Raw genomic sequence first — 17,684 nt, 5'->3', positions numbered from 1 at the left:
CCAACCCTATTATCAAACTCGACATATACCTTCTTCTTCTGAGCAAAACTATAATAAAAACAACAAGCCCTAACCAATCCTTCCTTTATCTTGATCCGAGTAAACGTTTTATGCATTATTGAAGGTTACTGTTATTATTGTTATTATTATTTGTTTACCTTCTTTTAGTTTGATCCATGGTAATTGTTTTTAGCTTCGTTGAAGATTCTTATTATTGTTAATACTATTTATTTACCTTTCTTCATCTTGATCCACAATAACCATTTTCTGCTTCATTGAAGGTAGTTAATGCTCTTGGACTATATAATGATATATACTGTTATTAATTTTTTTCTTTTTTTGAATGCAGGATTTGGGAATTGTCTTCCATGTGTTTGACGAATGTCTCAAAGGAGTAAGAATTTATATGTAGTAAGATATGCTAGCTAGCTATAGCATCTTTTTGCAGAATTCCTGATTACTTATTAGGTGTTTTTTACCCCGCGATATTTTTCTAGGCTGAACTTATTTATCCTAACTACATTTATAATTTTATCAAGAATTTCGAGTACAATCTGTTTAAATAAGACTGTGTTACTGTAAAGCTTTCATATAACTGGTCCACATAGGCTACCCATACTCGAAAACGTCACCATATTGGTGTTACCAAATTTAATTAAGATGATCACAGCTAAGCTTATCAGTGATCAAGCTATAAACCGTAACCATTTATAAAAATACTGATAAAAAGGAATTCGTCACTCTTTGTTTAATTCAACGAAATTCATCTAATATAGGGTCCAACAGTTTGTTTATGGAATTTAAATTGATTATGCAAAGAGATTCGATCATTGAAATCATAAGCCGTCTTGCACGAATTTACCAACTATTCACAAAGTTATCTTCTGTGGGTATTCCCCTTGAATATCTACTGGTAATTCCTAACCGTCGGGTCACCCTGTACCGACATCAACTAGGTTACATTACATGTAATAATTATGATTGTATTTTTTGTTAGTTTCATTATGATTTTTTTTTTTTTGTTAGTTTCATTAAGATAGCTTGAATTGAGTTTTTATATATGTTAACGTGTTGCGTTGAAGCTTATGTATATAAGCTAACTGTAAAATTAATCAAAAACTTATGTAGAATTCAACAACTAATCCAGAATCATTGACAAAACATGAAAGATGGATGCAAACTGACATCTTGATTGAAGAACAATAAAGGAGTTTTGTTACAAATTATTAACCTAAGATTCTTAAAAGAAAAACTAACAATGTTTTGAAATTTAAAATACAAAAATGGAATGGAACAAACGCTCATCTCGTACTACATCTTAACGGTAAACATTCAAAACGGCTAAAAGAGAAGAAGCAGCAGAACTGTTCGAGATCCAAGAGAGATATGGCTGCGTTTATATAGAAACAAAATAATCATCTTCAGCCCTTGTCTTCTTCTTATTTACACTTGAGACCCTGTCTTCTGTAGAAAACCATTTGTCCAGTTTTGGCCCTTCAACAATATAAAACTGCAAAACAAAAACTTAAGTAAGACAATTAAGTTGAATCCCTTTAACACCCTCCCACAACTTAATTGTGGAAGGGATTGAACATACCTAACTGGTCACACAGAGTCTTGTGTTGCAACTGCACAAGCCTTTTAGTAAATATGTCAGCCACATTCCTTTCTGAGGCAATCTTAATAATGTCTATAACTCCCAAGTTAATCTTTTCTATTGTAAAAAACAAGTCTAATTCAAAATGTTTAGTTTTCTCATGAAAGACAGGATTTGCAGAAATTTGTATGGCAGCTTTACTATCACACATGATTTGGACAGGATCATGTGTGTTTATACCAAGATCTTTAAGGATTTTTAATACCCAGATCACTTCACAAGTCACTATAGCAAGAGCTCTAAATTCAGCTTCAGCTGATGACCTAGAAATTGTTGGCTGCCTTTTACTTTTCCAAGACACAGGGCAACTACCTAAGAAGAGACTAAATCCTGTAACACTCTTCCTGGCAGTCACTTTCTTGGCCCAATCAGAATCAACATAGGCCTTGAGAGTAAGGTCAGTGTCTTTATTAAGTAAAATGCCATTTCCTGGACATCCTTTAAGATATCTGAGTACTCTCATGGCAATTTTAAGATGAGATTCAAAAGGATTATGCATGAACTGACTCAGAATGTGAACTGCATATGAGATGTCAGGCCTAGTAAGAGTTAAGTAAATCAACTTACCAACAAGTTTCTGATATTCAGTGATATTAGCAAGAGGAGTATCAGATTTATCATTAGTATCAAAGTTAAGATTGCAGTCAATGGGAGTATTAGCAGGCTTACAACCTAAAAGACCAAATTCAGAAATTAAGTCAAGACAGTACTTCCTCTGTGTTAAGCATAACCCATTTTGGGTATCAATGACTTCAATGCCAAGGAAATATCTCAACTTTCCTAGATCCTTAATGGAGAACCTATTACTGAGATAATTTTTGCAGTTATCAATTTCTTTGATACAGTTCCAGTGATGATAATATCATCCACATACACAAGTAAAACAACTAAGGTATTACCCGAATTCTTAGTATACAAAGAGTAGTCACTTTGACTTTGCACAAAACCAAAATCAGTTAAAGCATTAGTGAGTTTTTCATTCCACTTCCTTGGTGCTTGTTTAAGACCATACAAGGATTTTAACAGTTTGCATACCTTAGGGCTTGAAGGAGAGTGATAACCAGGAGGTGGTAACATGTACACATCCTCATCAAGATCTCCATTTAGGAAGGCATTGTTAACATCAAGCTGAAAAATAGACCAATTGATATGACATTTTATGAATGCATGTGTTGCACTTGCACGAGAAAGCAAAATGCAAGTCCAACCTATTGATATGACATTTTATGAATCCGTAATGGCTTAAATTTAATTCAAAACATGCTTATTACTTTTATTGCAGAACACTAAATATGCGTTTAATGTCTTGCTATCAAATAAATTTGGGTATAGTAGTGAGATGGCGAGCTAAACGTGGACCCGAATTTACTTGGGAACGCGAGGACTCCATGAAAGCCAAGTATCCTCATTTATTCGACGAGACTAGTTAGAATTAGAATTTCGGGACGAAATTCCTTTAAAGGGGGAATGATGTAACATTGTGGTTTTTGACTTGTTTTAATGTGAATTAAACGTGATTTATTTTGCTTTATTTCCACGATTTTGTGGCTTAATTTATTCTCGACCCGTTGACTCGAACGTGCTAAATGAATTATTGTTCAAATCGATTTAAATAGTTTATATATTTATCTGTTAACTAGAAACGTGCATTTATGCTAGTCAAAGCTATGTGAACGTATTTATCGGCTGTAGGACGTAAGGTGACATTTAAATTGATTAGAAACGTAATCGGTTGATCCATGAGTCGACCCATGACCCATGAATCACCCCATATGACCCAACCCTATCCACCCAACCCAAGTCTTACACTCTCACCCACTCATTCACTTCCATCTCATCTCATCCTCTTTCTCTCTCACCACATTCATTGCAAGAACATTATCTCTCTCACTAAATTCTTGTTCATTAAATGTGTTTCAAGCTTAATTAATACTAGTTTAAACATCATTATCACCATATAATCATCATATCAAAGATTGGTGGGTCAAAGTTCAAGTAAACTCTCCAAACGGGTCAAATTCGAGGTTGAGCATTTGAGAAGGGTTTTGAAAGGTAAAATTCATCTCTTGTTCATCTAATTATGTTGTAAACTTGTTACTAAGCCAAACCCTTGAAGCTTTTAGTCGAATTCGAAATTTAAGCCAGATTAGGGTTTTGAATGGGTAAATGGGTCAAAAACGGGTTTTCCAACATATTGGTGAAATGGGTCGAATATTTTGAGTGGGGTATACTTCAATTCATGTATCTAGTCTAACAAAATCAATCTCTGGTCAAAATGTGAATTTACAACTCATAAAATCGGAATTAGGGTTTTGGTTAAATAAATTAGGTCAAAAACCATTTAAATTCAAAAATAATAATTTGTGATCGTTTTTGGATCGAGGGTCGAGTTGGTGTAGGTTCATCTCGACTACAATCACCCCAAGACAAGTTTCAAACCATCACAAATTGATCCCATGGCTGCAATTTAGAGTTTCTTGGACGGAGTCAAAGTTGACCAAAAAGTCAACTGTGTGTGTTATTCATCTTCCTGCCCAGTTTTGCGCCCAGATCCTTCATACCTTGCAACCATCGTCTGCCACGCCTGTAGCAGCGTCCAAGACGCTGCCTTTTCTGTTTAACCGTCCCACACGCCAGCCAGACCGTCCAAGACGGTGCCCTGCAAACTCTAATCGACCCGCACGCATGCCAGACGCCTAAGTCTCCTGTTTTACGACCCCCTAGACGCTGTACTTCTTCTTTCCAAGCCACCGTCCCAGACGGTGGCATACACCGTCCCAGACGGTCTGTTCTCCTTGAACTTGCTCCGTTCTGTTTCTTCTGTTAAGTTGTGAGATAGTCAAGACCAAAAGCCCATATTAGACAAATAAAATAGGAAGACTATTGTTTCCAGTTTTATGATTGGGCCAACCTACACTTTTTCTATTCTTGGGTCGGTTTGAACTCTACCCGATTTGTCTCCCACCCCTTCTCTTTTTCATGTGTCGATGTAAACAAGAGGCCAACAAATAAAAGATGAGTTTCTTTTACAACCAATTAATGTACTTAACTATTAATACATACATAGAGGTACATATACTTATTCGTGTTAAATAAACGTAACGACAAATAGTGAACTATGATAATTACGAGACGTTGGTAACTTGTTAAAAACTCATAACTCGACCCATCTTGTATTGGATACGAGGCCTAAGAATTTTCTAAGCATAAGTCATTTTTAAACGTCAAGTAAAGACTTATGATAAAAACGTGTTCTGTATATTAATAGGTTTGGACGTGTGACTCTCACCAAACACTTATAACTTGATTATAACTCGACGATACAAGGCAAAGGTGAGTTTCATAGCCCTTACGTTTACATTATTTGGGGTGGAAAGTGTACTTAGTCGTTTAAACGAGTTATGATATGAAACGAGACGTTAGTTATCCACTTGTTTATTTGTGATACGTGTTAATGGATGTTTATGTGTGATGAAGGTCGTTATGGTATATTATGTAAGACGTTATATTATATATATATATATATGTATATATATGGACGTGGACGTGAATGGTGGATTGACAAATCCACACCCGGTATAATCATTACCGTGGATACAGGTTGTTTAACCTAGATATGGACGATATTATATGTATATGGACGATTATTGGACTAGGACATGGACTTGTGTTGACTTGTGATAACGTGGGACCCTTTTAGGGTATTACTTGGACGTGAATAGGTATCCTAATCCTTGTATATCATTAACGGTTGTTATCCCGACACACTTGATTTTTATTATTTAAACCTACGAACTCACCAACTTTATGTTGACCCGTTTTAGTATACTTTTCAGGTGAACAGGAGAATCAAAGACGTGTTGGATGATGATTGATTGTTTGCATGCTAGGATTGGACTTGGACTTTATCATGGATCCGTGATTTATAGTTCCCGCTTATGGGTTATGCTTAGGATCATACGCCATCTTTTGTGCTATCTTTTGTAAACGTTTGATGGTCATGCTCCTTATGCATTTTTGTATGATCTCGGGATTGTAATTGAATATTTGTATGGATTTCCAATCCTATTAAATGCATCTAGACTTGTCTCTACTTAATTTCCATGTCATGCTGTGCTTAGTACGTAACCCTCATGATTCCGCCTTGTTGGGGTATTACATCAGTTACCTTCATCAAAAGCTTGTTACACATCCCGCGATTGCTCGTCATGACTGGACATCTAATAATCTCAGGTTTTCTGCCCGGACCAGGCCCAAAAAAATGGGCATGAATCCTAGTGTAAGTGCTGGTATATGTGGCCTTACAGTGTTTGCAACTCCACCTTTTGGAACCTCCAACATTCTTGCTCTTTCCTATAATGAAACCCAATGTTGCATTGTTATATTAATAATGATAGTATGGTACTATAAAAGTCACTTTTAAATTGTATCAGATTTTTATCCCGCGGGAAACCGCGGATCGATTTTAAATAAACGAAAATTTACACTAAATGTATATATATAATGTGAAAATAATGAAATAGTATTAGATATAAACATAGAAAAGTAGGAATTGTAGATTGGATATTACAGATAATAAGAGTATTTGTAGCAAAACATGTGTACTGCTTGAATGTAATAAGACATGAGCAGCATCTTCACAAACATTGTAGCACTTCTTTGTAGACCACATTTGCGGTTGTGTTCTTCACTTCAAAGTTTTCATCTTGTATTAGAATTTTCAATCCTTTCTTGCTTTTCACTCTCGAGACTGCTACATATAATTGGCCATGACTAAAAACTGGTTGTGGAAGATACAAACCAACACGATCGAGTGATTGTCCTTGGCTCTTGTTTATCGTCATAGCAAAACATACTGAAATAGGGAATTGCTTTCGACAAATCTTCACTGGAATCCTTTTATCCGATGGAGTCATCTTTAACCTTGAAATTAAAGTGTGAGTGCCAATGTTTGTTCCTGTGATGATTTTAGCTTCTATCACATGTTTTCCCAACCTCATCACTTGTAAACGCGTGCCATTACACAAGCCATTTTGTTGATCAAGGTTTCGCAATAACATAACAGGGACTCCAACCTTCAACACCAACTTATGATTCGGTAATCCGGCCAATCTAAGTCCATTTATTACTTCTGATGAGAACAAAGCTGCATCTGTTGCGTTGGTATCTTCAGATTCACATAAGTTGTCGGAACTGAGATATGTCATCTCTTCACCGGGCATCATTTGTAACAGCTTCTCATTTATGGTTCCCACCACATCATGAGTTGGTGCAAGAATAGCACGTTGTTGAAAAAACACTGGATCCTGCAAATTCTTGAAGCTCTTGTAAATCTTGTTGTTGTGTTCCAACTTTTAGCCTCATATTGACAGTCAATTTAAGCACTTTACAATGATGCCATATAGATTTAAATCCCGCGTAAAATGCGGGCCTTTTGATATAAACTTTTGTATTTATTTTCGATTAGGTGATAGAAATGACACTCGGAAATTTATAAATTGTATTTGAAGAAAACCATAGTTGATATGCTTTAACGAAACTTTGACGATTGGTTAACCTTATGGTGATTGTTGTTTTTATATGAGTAGTTATACCCCAAGTCATCTTCCTTTATTTGGTGACGTAAAAACACAACTTATAATTTTGTATTCGAGACCTATTTTGTTTGAATTTAAATTGTTTATCTTTCTCATACATGCTAAGGACATTACATTGTCATTTTCTCAAATTAACAGATGCTCAAGTTTTTCTTAAATGAGATTTATATTCAATATATTTCAATGGCTCGTCAACGAAACATACACACGATACGTAAACATATGTAACAAAATTCTCGTAGTTAATTCTACTTTTTTGGCATTCAACATAAATAAATTTGGGTAAAAAGGCACTTGGAAATTTATTGCTTAAAAAAATTATTACAAAACAAAAGCTATGAGCCCAATTCAACTAAGATACTGTAGCTTCAACAATAATTAAATTTGGGTAAAAAGGCATTCAACATTGATAGTTTGATGTAAATCTTGTAGCTTCAAACAATTTCACATTTGCACTATTTTATTGCCTTGTAAATCTGCTCCAAAAACGATGAAATCATTCACTTGAGCCCATTCTTTAGTCCAGTCCTCTTTTAGTTTTTATGGAAAAGTCCAAGGTAACTTTGACTTAACAAAGTCAAACCTCCACTATAAAACCCATTTTCATAAAAAATATCATGACATTCTTCCATGCCAAGTGCAATATACAATTTTACTCCACATATCATCCAATCTATCCCCCACCAGCAAACCATTACATTTTACAAAATCTGTTAGCCACTATTTTGTTAACCGCATAAAACAGATTTTGGACATGTATGCTGACAGCTTACTATACTTCCAATTTTAATACTCTCAGCTAAAGCTAACCAATTCCATTTCCAATTTTTACAAATTGACCATAAGTAAAATAAGCATGATAAGTTGTTTGACAGCAACAACTTATCATAGCCTGCAACAACCATAAGTAAAATTGACCATAAGTTTGTCCAGTTTGTATTCCAGAAAATGCAATAATAAAAAAAGAAAATAAACCTGCAAACCCTTCTTGCTAAGTTGCTTGACAGCAACATCAATGTTCTAACCCGAACCACCTGTTTTCCTTAGCATAGCCTGATACACACCTCCAAAACCATGTTCACTTGTTCATCCATTATAATACTTAACTGCTGCAGTTCTGCACCAATTCAGCTTGAAACAGTCCATAAATCTGCACCAAAAACTGCTTCAATTCTGCACCAAAAAATTGCTGCAATTCTGCACCAAAAACAGGAGAAAAACAGCCATAGTTCAGCAGCAACACAACCATAATTCTACAGCAGGAATCTGCAATAAACCAGCAGAAATTCTGCACCAAACAACAGCAAAAAAAATACAGCAAAACAGCAACAAAAAACTGCCAAAAACACCAGCAACAAAACTGTAGAGCAGGAAATAAAAGGTCAAAAACAAGTTTCTTTCATTAAATCGTGATTAAACAATTTACAAATTACAACTTTCATTGAACCATGATAAAAACAAGTTACAAATTACAACTTTCCTTTACGATGAACCTTGTTAAAGCAAGCAATAGCTAATTAGACAACACAAACCAATAGCTAATTAGACAACCACAAGCATATCTTTCAGTCTAAAACAACCACAAAAACTAAATATAAGTTTCACCATTGCATCGAATAATCATGATAAACCATGACTATTAAAAAAGAAACAAATCAAATTATTATATTTAATTAAACTACCAGATTTAAATTTTCACTTTTGATATTTTGAAGTCAAAATCATAATAAAAACCAAACCTTTTGTGATAAGCAGTTTCACTTTTAAGTTCTATATGAGTCGTTATAATGGGCAGCCAAATGTATCTAGAGAAAATATGAATGCAAGTTATATGCCTTACAGTTCTTTTTTAATAAGCCTTCGTAATATAATGTAGCTTACTCCACATTGACGCTCATGAATCATCATCGCAGTCCAAGTCTAACCATCCTTGCCAGTAAAAAAAAATGTCTCCTCTTTACTTCCTGCATTAATAAAACAGATGCACATTAAGTTTCCAAATGTCAAAAACCCAAGCCTTTTTTGCATTGGTGGTTACTATATACAACATACAATGTAACATATTAACCAGAGTTAGTACAATCATTAGCAACTTTTAGTTGGTTCTAAAAACAACTGTTAACCATACTTATCATTGAATGAGTACCTGGTCAATCTTCAAAGGATCACCACCAAGCAGAAGCAGACAAGCATCCGCCTGAATAAGATCTCCAAATTTGATACTAATCACATCCCCCGGAACTAAATTGAAGCATCATATATCTTCATTCCATTTTCTATCTTTAAATCTACACACAGATTAAAACTTAACTTTGATCTTCTATACAAGCTCAAATCAAAAACATTTCACTAACTTCGACAACAAAGTAACAAACGTAAAAACCTATGCTTTCAGGGGCCAGAGTAGCCATAAGAGCTACAGCAGCATTGCCTGCATTGTTTTCTTCCACAAAACTAATCACAGAACTTATCAAAAAGCAAAAGAATAATTCCCCCAAAATCTTGCGAGTCGGGAGGCTTTCCCTGGAACAATAATTCTGATGCAATACAGTGAAAATAAAAATGTAAACTTATTCTGTATACTATTTTGATCCTTTCTTATACTCATATAATTTTCTTAATTGATTACAAATTATATATACACATTTATATATGAGAATAAGTATATTAAGATCTTACCCTTCCATTAGCAAGAGCAATTTGCTATTATAGCAGCAGCTTCCATCACCCATGAGAGTAGATTCCACATAAACACTAAATATTTCAATAATTTGCTCTCCTGAGAAACAAAATTTCCAAATATCAAAATAAAAACAAAAACAAAAAACCTTATACCAATATCACAATGTTAAAGCAGATAACTTTTGTTATATACCTTATTTTCTTCAAGCTTGTTATAGGCTTTAAAGTGGTGAGACCATCTTTACTACATCTCAAATTCTCAAATACTTCTTCAATGGGAATACTTTCCTACATTTCAAAATTCAGTAAATAAAAACACAAACAAAAAAAATAAATAAAGAAATTAATGATCAAAAACAGATCATGTTACCAAATCTACAGTTTCTTTCAACACAGCTTGAAGAACTTCTTTCCTTAAGTATCAATCTACAAAACATGTATCATAAGCTTGTAACGACAATTCATACTCTGATAACCAAAATTAGATTTAAGAACACAAATATTGAAGGAGAGGGGAAGGGGGAGAGACCCGGGTGTGTGGTGGTGGTGGGAGGGGGGGGGGGGGGGGGGGGCTTTTAGGTGATGGATGCATTTTATATCATCCAATGCAGCTCAACCCCATACTCTAACCTCCCTACGTTTTACGCTACTCATTCAATGATAAGTATGGTTAACAGCTGTTAACCTTTTATGTCGCAACAACAATGGGTTTGGAGCAAAACTTGTTCTTGTGATCGTTACATCTCGCTTTCATCATCTCGATATCCTTTTCTACAGTAATCTGTTAATAACCATCGTTTCACTGCAATTTCCTTTTCGTTTGTCATCAACTCATCACCTTGAAATCAACCTGTCCAGTTAAGCATGATATACCTTGTTCAAACTTTTCAAGTTGTAACTCATACACCATTTCTGAAAATTAAATGACAAGATGTCCTAATATCCGGAACTATATAAACGCAATAACAAAAAACAAACTTTGCTTTATTTATACAACACCTGCTCATCTAACTTTACAAACAAACAATCGGAAAAAGGAAATTATAAAGTCTTGATTAAGTTTAAGGATCAAGAACTTACCCTAGGTTCCTTATGGAACTTTCCAGCCAAGGCAAACAACAACGTTTTTTTCCCATAACTCGGACGGTTTACCCAAACTGTGAAGAACCACACACATAAAGCAAAAACTTGAAGAGTTTTCTCCTTGTTTCATACCTTTGTACCATTTCTTTCACAAAACTTTCAAAATATATCAATACTTTTTCTCCAATTCGGTCATCTCAATCTCCTGGCAATCATCATCATCAAAAATATATAATGAATAAAAAAAGGTGATTTCGAATCAAATACCTTAATAAACCTTATTTCCAATTTTAAGCCTAAAAAATTTATACATTCAACACAACCATCTTCTATGTTTAAATATAATCGAGTGCACACACTGACACACTGAAAATAAACCCCATATCAAAATATCAAAAATTTTATACGAAATTTTTTTCAAAAAAAACCCATATCAACATATCATGGAAACCTAGATCAGATTTAAAGAAACATAAAAAGTTACCATGTTGATGCCCTCCTCTTCTCTTCTTCCTTCAGATTTTCACCTACATAAAGATTTATGGATAATGTAACAAAAAACCATTTATTCTATGCTAAAAAATTTCTAATTAAAAGCTTGAACACATGTTATCCACTAAAATACATATGGTAGTCACATTCACACAGATTGAATGATAATGTAAAGGACATACCCAAAATGTTGGCAATGCACAGAACCTCCTCCCCATACTTATACTTTCCACTGCATCACTACTACAAAAATCAAGATTCGTATATATAATTAGTGTCTATAAAGATTCATATATATATATATATATAGTTTTCAGTAACAGATCTTGAATATATATATATATATATATGATGGTGACCCAACTCAATCAAAGTATGTAAAAACATAATAATGTATTATCAAACAAACACACACACTAATCACAAATCATTATCATCAACCAAGAAATCAATCAATAAAATTCAAGATAAAACTAAGAGAAGGCTATATGAAACTTACATTCAACACAAAAAATGTAACTTTCCAAAGATTTCTAAACTCAAAATATCACAAACACGAACAAACACTTCATTCCATTATACAACTGTCCATCGTCATCTTATGTTTCTTCTTCCTAATCTAAGACAAAAATAAACAAATCAGATTATAGATGTAATTCGTATAGATAAGAAAAGGAGATGAAAAAAAGAAAGTAGAGTGTGTGTTTAGATTTGAGATCTAAATTATATTTACTCTTTCTCTCTCCAGTCTCACTCTCACTCTCACTCTCTTCTCTGATAAATATATGTATACTCTCTCTCTCCAGTCTTACTTTCTTCCTTCCCATTTTCAAAACTCAAAAGACCCGCCCAATTTCAAAACTCAAAAGACCCTCCCCACACACACCAAATACACCATAAAATACACACCACTTGACATCATAGTTCCAATGTGGCAAGCCTATATGCTCGACAACACAACTTTATGATATCACTTTGGTGGTCTCCTTTAGTATGAAAAGGGAGATTTTAAAAATGAAGTAAAAACTATGAACTGAATAATGGTACTACACAGTGTGTTTCAAAAAGTATAAAATATTCAGCCTTTTGTGGTTCTTAAAGGTTCCATGTGTACAACTAATATCCTTTCAATGTGTTAAGTGGTCAACATAGAATCAAGCCACGTATATGGTTCTTTTTACCACTAGTACTTATCTATAAATACAGTAACACATTATATCTTCAACAATTCTTCTACTATGTACACATACATATAATAACAAAATAAAAGTTTGTAAATTATAGATTAACATACCAGCACCAATGATAGTAACTTCTTCGAGGAGTGGTTTGTTGTTGTCTTTCTCTTTGACGTTAACCATGGTTTCAGTTTCATCCCCGGGTTGAGTTTCATCTTCACTTGCTTGTTGTGTATCTTCATCGTGGTGGGAAGGCTGCGGGTGACCCTATATATAAGCATCAAAGATTCCTTAAATGTAAAGTCGTATGAAATGTATGTGCATGGTGGTTTGGATGATTTGTGAACGTTATACGGAGCACTATTCATTATATAAGTCGCAACGTTATGGGTATCTTTATACTCACGTTATGGATTGTTGAATCCACGTTATGGGTATCTTTATATCCACGTTATGGGTTGTTGAGCCCACGTTATTGAACGTTGCTAATCATTATATGAATCGTTGATTGTATTGATATTGTGCTAACGTGAAACCTTTTAGGGTTTCCTTGGAACGTGATTAGGTATTCTAATCCTCGTATATCGTTAATGGTTGATATCCCGACACACTTGTTTCCTATTACTTGTCCCTACGAACTCACTAACTTTAGGTTGACCCGTTTTAGTACGCTTTTCAGGTAAACGGGTTAGCTCAAACATGTATTGGATGATTGATTGCTTGATTAGGATATGGACTTGGACTTCTTGGATCCGTGATTCATTATTCCCGATTTGGAGTTTATGCTTAGAAGTGATCCGGTTACTTGCACTACTGAATGGTTCGTATGGATTTACTTGATCCTTTTATGCATTTAGTTTTACTCTACATAATTTCCATGTCGTGCTGTGCTTTTCTTGTGATACCCCATGATTCCGCCTTGTTGGGGTGTTACAATCTTTAGTTGAGAAGTAAAGATTCAAGAAGTTCAATACCTCTAGATCATAAGATTAAAAAGTACTACCATAAGGTAGACAGCCTTGATACAAGCTTATCTTCCTTGACAATAAGCTCATGTCTCCCGTCACCGTGATAGTGGATCCATGCAATAAGTTGGGGATAGATACTGCTTTTCCTAGATAGTCTACCTGCTCAGCAACGGTGCTTTTACAACTTCCATTTTTAAACCTGTGTAAAAAACAAAAGGACACAAGTGTTAATCCTCATCTCTTAAAAAAAACACCATTAAATAAATGCTTACCCACAACATCAATGTAATGACACGGTAACTTTAGTTTTCTGACCAAATAACCCCGTCTTACCCATTAAGGATCATTTTTACCCTTTACCCACCATTCTTATCCATATTGACCAATTACTGCCCACTATGTACCAATGTGACCCGTTCTTACCCATTATGAACCAAAATTACCCATTCTTGATATATTACACTATTCTGGCCCACTATGAACCTACTTGACCCATCACGACTCATACTTACCAGTTAGGCATTTGAGCCTTTTAACTATGCGGGCATTATTACCCATTATAATTTCACATTCACCTATTAGGCACCAAATGATCCATTAAGCACTAAAAGTAGACACTGTTATATTTACCCTTTCTTCATGACCCACACAGTACACGACAAAGAGATCTACCCTTGTGTCACTACAAAATGCGAGCATAAAATACAATAGAAAACAGTTTCATGCAATATTGTGTCAACCTAACCCATATCCCCCCAATCCCCAATTACCAATTGGTATAAATCCTACTAATCTGCCAGAGAAGTGGCAGTGTAGAAGGTGAACAAGAACATACCTGTCATAAAACCATGCTTCGGAAAATGCAGCCGTCAAGCAAAAATGCAAAATGTCCTATCTTTAGCAAACCTCTTGCAGTAAATTTTGGTATGCTAGTTCATTTTCTTTTGCAGAAGTTACAACCAGTATCTTTCGGCCATTTGAATGAAAGTCATTAAGCATTGAGCCGCTGTGGCATGCGTCAATGTAAATCAGGATGGATTCATATGAGTCCCTGGACTTCAAATAAAGCATATTCTGAAAAAGAGAACTCATCCACGCTTGCTTTGCTAAAACTACAGAAAAATATATATATATATATATATATGTAAGATAAGATAAATGAAAAAATACATATGTTCTATTATTCTAAACAGCATAAACATGAACTTACCCAAGTAACCGTTTGCTCCGTGCCCATCAAAATAGGCAAAAATCTTGTCCTGGGCTTTGCTTATAATTGGCTTTTTGGTTGTTGGGTTCCCTAGAAACGCAAGAAGCACGTTTTCTACTGTGACTTCAGAGCCTTTATAATCCTATAACACACTCAAAAATATATTTATATAATATATATATATTGATAAAAAAATCAATCAAATGGAAAATAAGAAACATAAAACATACAATATTAACTCCTTCGCAGATATTTTTATATTTAGAAAACTTGCTTTCTATAAATCCCGGTTTCCTGTTATACGGACTGAGTTCATTAGTGTCGTACATGAAGACTACGACATTCTTCTTGTTGATACCGCCTTCTATTAACGCTTGGTATGTTGTGCAAATATTCGCCTGTTAGATAAGAGATGTGTTAGATGTTTATAAGCTGTACAAAATAGAATTTTATATGATTTCAATAAAATCAGTGGCGGATTGTCCAATTTAGCTTGTAATTTTGAAGGAGTTTACCATGTCAGCATTTACATTTATATATCCTACAAAACCCATGTCTAAATTGATATGATGAATGATCCAATTTATGACAGCCATGCCTCAGATTTTGGATTAATGAACATTGATGTCAAAGGAAGAGTCATTTAATTCAGTGAAAAGCTAAAAAGGAAAGACTTATGAATAAACTAATCCATAAAACTAAACATTCAGTGAAAAGTTATACATCCTTGAATGTTTAGTTTTATGGATTAGTTTATTCATAAGTCTTTCCCTTTTAGCTTTTCACTGAATTAAATGACTCTTCCTTTGGCATCAATGTTCATTAATCCAAAATCTGAGGCATGGCTGTCATAAATTGGATCATTCATCATATCAATTTAGACATGGGTTTTGTAGGATATATAAATGTAAATGCTGACATGGTAAACTCCTTCAAAATTACAAGCTAAATTGGACAATCCGCCACTGATTTTATTGAAATCATATAAAATTCTATTTTGTACAGCTTATAAACATCTAACACATCTCTTATCTAACAGGCGAATATTTGCAAAACATACCAAGCGTTAATAGAAGGCGGTATCAACAAGTAGAATGTCGTAGTCTTCATGCACGACACTAATGAACTCAGTCCGTATAACAGGAAACCGGGATTTATAGAAAGCAAGTTTTCTAAATATAAAAATATCTGCGAAGGAGTTAATATTGTATGTTTTATGTTTCTTATTTTCCATTTGATTGATTTTTTATCAATATATATCAATATATATATATTATATAAATATATTTTTGTATGTGTTATAGGATTATAAAGGCTCTAAAGTCATAGTAGAAAACGTGCTTCTTGCGTTTCTAGGGAACCCAACGACAATTATAAGCAAAGCCCAGGACAAGATTTTTGTCTATTTTGATGGGCACGGAGCAAACGGTTACTTGGGTAAGTTCATGTTTATGCTGTTTAGAATAATAGAATATATGTATTTTTTCATTTATCTTATCTTACATATATATATATATATTTTTCTTTAGTTTTAGCAAAGCAAGCGTGGATGAGTTCTCTTTTTCAGAATATGCTTTATATGAAGTCCAGGGACTCATATGAATCCATCCTGATTTACATTGACGCATGCCACAGTGGCTTAATGCTTAATGGCTTTCATTCAAATGGCCGAAAGATACTGGTTGTAACTTCTGCAAAAGAAAATGAACTAACATACCAAATTTACTGCAAGAGGTTTGCTAAAGATAGGACATTTTGCATATTTGCTTGACGGCTGCATTTTCCGAAGCATGGTTTTATGACAGGTATGTTCTTGTTCACCTTCTACACTGCCACTTCTCTGGCAGATTAGTAGGATTTATACCAATTGGTAATTGGGGATTGGGGGATATGGGTTAGGTTGACACAATATTGCATGAAACTGTTTTCTATTGTATTTTATGCTCGCATTTTGTAGTGACACAAGGGTAGATCTCTTTGTCGTGTACTGTGTGGGTCATGAAGAAAGGGTAAATATAACAGTGTCTACTTTTAGTGCTTAATGGATCATTTGGCGCCTAATAGGTGAATGTGAAATTATAATGGGTAATAATGCCGCATAGTTAAAAGGCTCAAATGCCTAACTGGTAAGTATGAGTCGTGATGGGTCAAGTAGGTTCATAGTGGGCCAGAATAGTGTAATATATCAAGAATGGGTAATTTTGGTTCATAATGGGTAAGAACGGGTCACATTGGTACATAGTGGGCAGTAATGGGTCAATATGGATAAGAATGGTGGGTAAAGGGTAAAAATGATCCTTAATGGGTAAGACGGGGTTATTTGGTCAGAAAACTAAAGTTACCGTGTCATTACATTGATGTTGTGGGTAAGCATTTATTTAATGGTGTTTTTTTTAAGAGATGAGGATTAACACTTGTGTCCTTTTGTTTTTTACACAGGTTTAAAAATGGAAGTTGTAAAAGCACCGTTGCTGAGCAGGTAGACTATCTAGGAAAAGCAGTATCTATCCCCAACTTATTGCATGGATCCACTATCACGGTGACGGGAGACATGAGCTTATTGTCAAGGAAGATAAGCTTGTATCAAGGCTGTCTACCTTATGGTAGTACTTTTTAATCTTATGATCTAGAGGTATTGAACTTCTTGAATCTTTACTTCTCAACTAAAGATTGTAACACCCCAACAAGGCGGAATCATGGGGTATCACAAGAAAAGCACAGCACGACATGGAAATTATGTAGAGTAAAACTAAATGCATAAAAGGATCAAGTAAATCCATACGAACCATTCAGTAGTGCAAGTAACCGGGTCATTTC

General features: G+C 34.5%; 1 protein-coding gene and 2 long non-coding RNA genes across 4 annotated transcripts; 1 reads left to right on the top strand and 2 right to left on the bottom strand.

The window, feature by feature from the left end:
* Nucleotides 1-3,459: 3,459 nt before the first annotated feature.
* On the top strand, nucleotides 3,460-5,537 carry LOC122583005. Its single transcript, XR_006321295.1, has 3 exons — nucleotides 3,460-3,709; nucleotides 4,926-4,990; nucleotides 5,494-5,537. It is a non-coding gene; the product is annotated as an uncharacterized LOC122583005 (long non-coding RNA).
* Nucleotides 5,538-6,250: 713 nt separating this feature from the next.
* On the bottom strand, nucleotides 6,251-6,882 carry LOC122583654 (ATP-dependent DNA helicase pif1-like). The gene has a single exon (XM_043756038.1). The coding sequence runs from the start codon at nucleotides 6,880-6,882 to the stop codon at nucleotides 6,295-6,297; it is 588 nt and encodes a 195-aa protein (XP_043611973.1). The 3' UTR covers nucleotides 6,251-6,294.
* A 649-nt stretch (nucleotides 6,883-7,531) lies between these two features.
* LOC122584031 lies at nucleotides 7,532-13,749 on the bottom strand. Of its 2 annotated transcripts, XR_006321393.1 has the most exons (14): nucleotides 13,664-13,749; nucleotides 12,806-12,956; nucleotides 12,011-12,130; nucleotides 11,694-11,754; nucleotides 11,504-11,546; nucleotides 11,017-11,224; nucleotides 10,622-10,786; nucleotides 10,307-10,362; nucleotides 10,130-10,224; nucleotides 9,934-10,033; nucleotides 9,638-9,791; nucleotides 9,401-9,542; nucleotides 9,136-9,218; nucleotides 7,532-8,451 (listed from the first exon to the last, which is right to left on the bottom strand). It is a non-coding gene; the product is annotated as an uncharacterized LOC122584031 (long non-coding RNA). The 2 variants fall into 2 exon arrangements; XR_006321392.1 differs by lacking the exon at nucleotides 9,638-9,791.
* Between the last annotated feature and the right edge of the window lie 3,935 nt (nucleotides 13,750-17,684).

Source organism: Erigeron canadensis, chromosome 9 (genome assembly GCF_010389155.1).
Source record: "Erigeron canadensis isolate Cc75 chromosome 9, C_canadensis_v1, whole genome shotgun sequence".
Taxonomy (NCBI): Eukaryota; Viridiplantae; Streptophyta; class Magnoliopsida; order Asterales; family Asteraceae; genus Erigeron; species Erigeron canadensis.
The sequence above is the reverse complement of the archived record's forward strand: the minus strand, read 5'-3'. Positions and strand labels throughout refer to the sequence as shown.

Coding starts and splice junctions, on each gene's coding strand:
- LOC122583654 (XM_043756038.1), bottom strand. CDS start 6,882: ATGATGCCCGGTGAAGAGATGACATATCTCAGTTCCGACAACTTATGT.